General features: G+C 37.1%; 1 protein-coding gene across 1 annotated transcript in view; it reads left to right on the forward strand.

The window, feature by feature from the left end:
• The window catches only part of LOC113804635 (alpha-amylase 2-like), a 54,462-nt gene that overhangs the window by 46,087 nt on the left and 875 nt on the right, over positions 1-7,500 (forward strand). Inside the window, exons 2-10 of the mRNA XM_070144251.1 lie at positions 4,726-4,826; positions 5,098-5,187; positions 5,390-5,479; positions 5,614-5,771; positions 5,857-6,046; positions 6,177-6,332; positions 6,435-6,522; positions 6,687-6,934; positions 7,173-7,416. Coding sequence (XP_070000352.1) covers positions 4,726-4,826; positions 5,098-5,187; positions 5,390-5,479; positions 5,614-5,771; positions 5,857-6,046; positions 6,177-6,332; positions 6,435-6,522; positions 6,687-6,934; positions 7,173-7,416 — 1,365 coding nt within the window. The remainder of the gene's footprint in view (positions 1-4,725; positions 4,827-5,097; positions 5,188-5,389; positions 5,480-5,613; positions 5,772-5,856; positions 6,047-6,176; positions 6,333-6,434; positions 6,523-6,686; positions 6,935-7,172; positions 7,417-7,500) is intronic.

A 7,500-nucleotide genomic window follows, 5' to 3' on the forward strand; every position in this document is an offset into this window, starting at 1 on the left:
ATGTAAATTGTTAACCTTTAGATTTCTGATAATTATTTATTTAGTATGATTTACTTATGTGTATTATAAGATGAATTCTGTTTTCTTTGAATGGCCGAATGTTGTCATGCGAGAAATGGTTTATTTTTTGCATTTTTGGGACATTTATCACTGTGTAATATTTTCCAAAAGGTAGAAAACGTATGATTATGGATTTATAAGAAGTATTACAGTGTAAAGAATTGTATCTGTGTAGAAACGGCATAAATGTTTTTGAGGTAAATTTGTATTGGTTCGTATTCCCTTTTGTGATGGACGAGATCTGAATGCTGTCGACATCATGGTTACATCTTAAAATCCGGTTATCAAGGGCACTTGATGGAATTCAACCGCCAGACTGTGCTGTGCACAGCGGTAGAGATTCTAGGCGTCCCTAAGTTGTAAAAATAACCCATGCTAACCAGTATTATTGAATAATACAATGTATCATTGTGTGATGCTGGAGATGTGACCTGTTTGGGATGGTTGTTACATGTTGATAACACAAATCTAAAATCGAAGCTTAAATCGGTCTTTGTCGGAAAATTCCTAAAAGTTTGAATAATCTCTAATTAAGTTCAAAGCAAGTTACAAACAAGTAAAAAATAATAACGGTAATTTACTACCATTATTTTAGGATACGGCTGATTTGTAATGTCCACACCCAATAACCACGCCCTCTTGTCAGCAAATTTAATTCTTTACAACCCCCCTTCTACGCTGCTTTCGCGACGGCCCTAATGTAGGTGAAAGGCACATATATTTAATTCTAGTGGCTTTGATTATGACTAGGTGCATTTTGGCTTAATATATGTTATTTGTGATACAATGATTCATTACTATATTGTGTACTTGTTGCAGCACCGTGATGTTAACACTGTTTATTTTGCTGATTTAGGGGACTGCTTTTTTTTTTTTTTTTTTTTAGATTTTTCGATTTTTCTTGCCGATTTTGATGAAACTCACTCCCTTTTATTTAGACCCCTTCTCATTGCCTGTGGTCGATTTTTTTTTCGAAATCGCCTGAACAGTTTTTGAATTATTGTAAGAAAAAAAAATGAAAATGAAGTGAGGGGTGGAAATCCTCATGTCTTCAAAAACGATAAAACATTAAATTTTCTTTGATTTTTGTACAGAGCTATCCTATAGCTACAACTTGTTCGACATTCTTTTTTGAATTTCGACTTACTTTTTATTTTGGGTGAATTTTTGTAGTAGTCTACTTCGCGAAAATAAAAGAAGTGAAAAACTTTCTGACGTTTGTCACTTTTACAAGAAGCACAGGGAAAAATTGCAAACAAAATTTCGAACAAGTTGTAGCTATTTAATTTTTCCACAAAGCCATAAAATGTAAATTTTGTCCTAATTTGCGCCTGTGAGGATCTCCACGATACCTAGAGGCGGTATACCGAGATGGCATTTTTCGTTTTCTTCATCTTGCCATGACTAACTTGGTATCAACAAAACAAGGTATAAGATTAGTCTTCCTACACCATAATCCTCTGTCATGTACCTGCATTCCAAAGTCTTCCGGACATTGCCAGCACGAAACGGTTTCTCAAAATCTTGTGTATAGTGTAGAGTATGGCAATGATCTGGGGGGGTGTATAGGCCTACATTGACCATAAAAATAATAATAATAATAATAAAAATAAAAACAAATCATACAGCCATTCTTCTACTATTATATGCAGAAGCCATTTTTGAGGAGTCGACCTTACTTTTTTTTTGGTGAATATTTTCCGAAGGTGACTGCTAAAACACCCTAACAGGAGATTTTGAAAATATATGTCACTTTTATGAGAAGCACATGAAAATATTGTAAATCCTTATTGCATCATGTAATACATATATTATTCAGCTACAAAATGAGCCATTATACGTTAAAATCGGACTAAAAATACATGTGTTATGCATAAAAATGTGAAGGATCTAATATTCATGATCTTTTTCCTTTTCATTACTTATACATTTTATATGACAAATCATGTAGGAAATACTTGTATTTGATATAATTATCTGTTATTTACCTATTATTGTTCCTCTAATGGGATTTTACAATGTATAATAATGGTCGAAAAAATAACTTCTCCAGTCGGACGGGAATCACGCGTCCTTTTCTCAGCGCGGCCGTGCGTCACAGCATTATGACGTAAGTCCCTTTACATCTGCGGAATGGTGGTGTTTAACTCTACGGGCCACATAGCCAATTTTCATAGATCTTGGAGTACCTCTTGCTAGGATTTCACACATAATTAAAACTTCCTTCAAAGAGGACTTGTCTGACTTGATTAATTCTCAACGGCCTGAAAGCTGTAGCATAAAGCACTATGACAGGTTTATGCAAGATGTTTTCATCTATGGTTTATACAAAGCAAGAACAAGACAGTGTGATATTGTGACCGCAAGAATCAGGCTGGGATATAGATTGTACTGGCAGGTCAGTACAGCCTGTAATGTTGAAGAAACGAAGTGTAAATTATGCAATGAAGAATATAAGCGAACACGTACATTATATCTCATGAGTGCCATGTAATACAGCCTTTCAGACCACCTAGCATGAGGTATGGAGAACTATGTAACTACTTCATATCATCTGATGTCTTGGAAGATATAATTATGTTATATCCTAAATTTGGAATGTAGTATCACATGACCACATATCAAATGTTACATTGCCTTTCCACGCCCAAGCCGTATGCCGGCTTGATAGATTACTGATTGTTCTTTTCTTTTAAATTATATATTTTAGACCGTAATAATTTTATGATCTAGATTTACACTGTAATACTATTATATAATGCTTTGACCATGCATCAAATGTACCACAGCTTGCCCACGCCTGTGCAGTTAGCCAGGGTGGTAAATAAAGGACTAAACTAAACTAAGACTCCCGTGAAAAGACGAATTACTCTTACAGGGCGATGTAATAGTATGTATATTAGGTATGTAAGCACATATAGATCATTTTCGTGTACCCCATGACTTTTTGTTTATTTATATTGTTACTTCCTTTTGTTTCTTTGTTTGTTTGTTGATTGTTTTTTGTTTGTGTTTTCTGATATTTCTAAAAGTTATTGAACACATTTTAATGAGACTTTAACCAAAGGTGTGTGTTAGCCTAACTCTAACGGTTATTGCACTTTGGTGGTGATGCAGACCATGGTTTGGATCCAGGATTTTTTTCTAACTCGAAAAGTTATGAGCAGATTTTAAAGTTTTACCTGAGGTTTGTCTTACCTAATAAATAAAATTTTGGTGGTGATCCGGATCATATGGCAATCCTACCTCCCATTTTTTTGGGGGGGAAGGTTTGCATTTTCGATTTTTTTTGCTCATAGATCAAACTATGTATGATGAAAACATAAATAAAATAAAATACTCCATAAAAAATCTTCATTATCGTGAAATTTAATAATCTTTCAAAAATAAACTCATTATTTTTATTATCTCTAATCATTGCGTCACAATTGCCAATTTTCTAAGGTAACGTGGAAAAATAATATTTCAGTCGACATCGAAAATGGCTGCCACCACCTAAACAATAACAGTGGGGCCTTGAAATTTCCAGGGGGGAACCGGGGGCCTAGGAACTCCCTGAAAATGCATTTAAATCAAATTCGGCAAAGTAGGCGAAAATCGCCGAAAAAAAAACAGACTTTACTCTGATTTGCTTGCAGCAAAATTGTTATTCAATCTACAATAAAGGCTTAAGAGTGAAAATCGAATTTGACCACGCTGGACATTGCCAATTCTGAGAATCGTTGAAGCGTTCTCATAATAATAATGATGATGACAGGAATAATAATAATTAAAATACAATAGCAATGATAGAAATAATAAAAATAACAACAATACTAATAATAACAAGGATAATAATGATAATATTAATAATAACAACAACAATGATAACAATAATAATAATATCAACAGTAACAATGATAATGATAATCACAAAAACAATGATAATTATGATGATTATTATTTTTGTTAATATGACGTATACACATACACATACATATACACACATACATACATACATACATACATATATATATATATATATATATATACACATATATATATATATATATATATATATATATATATATATATATATATATATATATACATATATATTACATACATATATGAAGATAAATTTGAATGATTACATAGTAATTAAGAACGAGGAAGCATATGTTGAGATTCACATAAGGAAATGATTTTTCCTGATCCTTATCTTCTCTTACACTTCGCTTACAATAGCGTCACCGTGACTACAGTAGAAATTCCATATTTTTTGTGACTGCATCTGCAATCATATTTTTATAAACGTTCTATTTGAAATACAAAGCAACTGCGTGACTAGTTTATTGATTTCATTAGAAATTGGAAAATAAATTAAGGCCAAAAAAGTTTGTCATTGCTTCAGACAATTGCAATGTCATAATTGTAGAAAAACTGTAAAAGAGAAACCCCCTCATTTCTTGACAGTCACAAATTACACAGCAAGTCTTCTGACTACAACCAAACGTATTTACAGATATCTTAAATACAATAGCATCTATTGCATGAGATATAAAGCGACTTAATGTACTTCACGACTGAAATTGTAATGAGAACATAACCCTTCTCTTCTGTACAACGTGGTCGGGGTGATTCATCATGGTTATGATCCGTTTTATTATTTTTTTTTGACAACAGAGAAACAGCAGGTGCGTCTGCAAGGCTTGAGAAGACATCGTGCTCGCTCTTATATAACCGACTTCTGTAGGTTTTCGTACTACTTCTCCTCTTGCCCAAAGGTGAGCATCTAAGTTAATTCACTTGACAATGTGTCTAACTTATCCTTGTAAAATGAGTCACTGATTTTTGAGCCAGGTTTGTTTTGGAGCTAGAGGGCTTTATGAGCTTATACTGAATACCATTCAAATTAAAGGCTCATGATATCTGAAATTTAGAAAATTCAAATTAAAAAAAGTTTAAGTTTTCCAGAAAATGTACATTTAGAAAACAATCATAGCGGAATTCGACGTCGCAATCTACTTTTTTTTAAACAAGCACTTCAAATCTTAGGCGACAGCAATGCTGAGGGTCGCGCCTCTGGTAGTGCTGTTGGCTGCGGCCGCACAGGCGCAGTGGGATCCCAACTCTAGCAATGGACAGGTCAGTCATTTTGCTTAACCTAACATAAGTCCTACATAATGCACAGTACTGGATTTTTTTTATTCCTTTTAGTACTTTTCAGAGTTATCCAAATCATTAAAACTACTGTTCATGATAGATTATTTTAGTACCATTCTTAAAATATAAATATTAACATAAGACAGCAGATCCAATGCTACCCTCATAACTTATCTTCTACAAGGTTATCGTCCACTTGTTTGAGTGGAAGTGGCCGGACATCGCCGCCGAATGCGAGAACTTCTTGGCTCCCCGAGGATTCGCCGGCGTTCAGGTAACCACGGACTCACATTCCAACACTGAAAACGTTTTACGCAGTGGAATGATGTGACATCCCCTAGGAACCATATCACAAACGCTTTAAATATTCTATGTCATATACATACAAAAAAAAATCTTTCTCGGAAGGTATCACCACCCACTGAATGTCTGGTAGCATACCAGGGAGATGTGCAGCGGCCGTGGTGGGAGAGGTACCAGCCGGTGTCCTACAAGATCGTCTCTCGCTCTGGCGACGAAAACGCCTTCAAGGACATGATAACTCGATGCAACAACGTGGGAGTAAGGTAAATTCATCCCTATATACTGACAATTAGAATACTAATGAAATAGAGGACTGCCGTCACCAGAGTAGTATTACCTCGTCTCCAGGATCTACGTCGACATCGTGGTGAATCACATGACCGGTTGGTGGCCAGCGGGCACAGGAAGCACCGGTGGGTCCTCCTTTGACTCAGGCGCACAGTCCTACCCCGGTGTCCCCTACTCCGGTTTTGATTTCAACGACGCCAACTGCCACACCGGATCCGGTGACATCGAAAACTACGGCGACGCCAATCAGGTACAATATGTGTAAAAAAATTGATGTAAAAAAATAGTAGATGTGAAAACAAATTGAATTATGATGAATCAACCGGGTTTGGTAACGAAATTCGTTACATTTACAGCCTTCACTATCATATTCACTGTAGGTACGCAACTGCAAGTTGTCCGGGATGAACGACCTGAACCAAGGCACTGACTACGTGCGAGGCAAGATCAGGGACTACCTCAACACCCTTATCAGCTTCGGTGTCGCCGGCTTCCGCGTCGACGCCAGTAAGCACATGTGGCCTGGGGACATGAAGGTATACATACAAAAAAAAAGACTTTTGTAAAAGGAATTCGTACCTTCTTTTTACGTCACTCTCTCTATGCCCTGGCAAGTACTGATCGCTGTTTCTTTTTAGGCCATTTTCGATAGCCTGGACGACCTCAGTCCAGATATCTACGGGGTCGGTGCCAGACCCTTCATCGTCCAAGAAGTCATTGATCTGGGTATTTTTTTCTGAAGAATTATTCTTTGGATATTTGGATATATGATTTATGCAAATTTGTCTCTTCATCTTACGTGCGCACACGCATATATACATTTACATATGTCATAAATATATTATATATATATACACATATTCCTATACATATTATGCCTATTTTCACAGGCGGCGAGGCCATATCCAGCGAAGAATACGTCGGTAACGGACGTGTAACGGAGTTTCGGTACGGCAAGTACCTGGGCGAGGCATTCCGCGGCAACAACCAGCTGAAGTACCTCAACAACTTCGGCGAAGGCTGGGGCATGATGCACAGGGCCAACTCACTCGTCTTCATTGACAACCACGACAACCAGCGCGGCCATGGTGCCGGAGGAGACATGATCCTTACCTTCCGTGTCCCTAAATGGTACAAGGTGAGGGCCTCCAGAAAGCTAACGTTTAGATTGAGAGCAAATATAAGTTACGCAACAAGAAGCCATGCATCTCTCTTCAGATCGCTCTTTCAGAAGGACTTGTTAATCACAGGGTGATCAGTCTATATGAAGAAATAATTCTATATATTTATGACATACTATTATATCACATAAGAATTTGATGCCGGTGCATAATCATACACGAAAATGCATGAAATGATGACTCTCTTTCCTTTAGATGGCCAACGCATTCATGTTGGGTTGGCCTTACGGCTACACGCGCGTGATGTCGTCGTACTACTGGGACCAATGGTGGGAGAATGGCCAGGATAAGAACGACTGGGTCGGACCTCCTCACGACGACAGCTTCAACATCATCAGCCCGAGCTTCAACGCCGACGGCAGCTGCGGGAACGGCTGGATGTGCGAGCACCGCTGGAGGCAGATCTACAACATGGTGGAGTTCCGGAATGTTGCCCATGGTGAGTTATCATGACAGTATAAATCAATTAGCTATAGTCTTGCCATGCTCTGCAAAAGAAAATTCATATTTGCCCGATTGCAAT

Source organism: Penaeus vannamei, chromosome 31 (genome assembly GCF_042767895.1).
Source record: "Penaeus vannamei isolate JL-2024 chromosome 31, ASM4276789v1, whole genome shotgun sequence".
Lineage (NCBI taxonomy): Eukaryota > Metazoa > Arthropoda > Malacostraca > Decapoda > Penaeidae > Penaeus > Penaeus vannamei.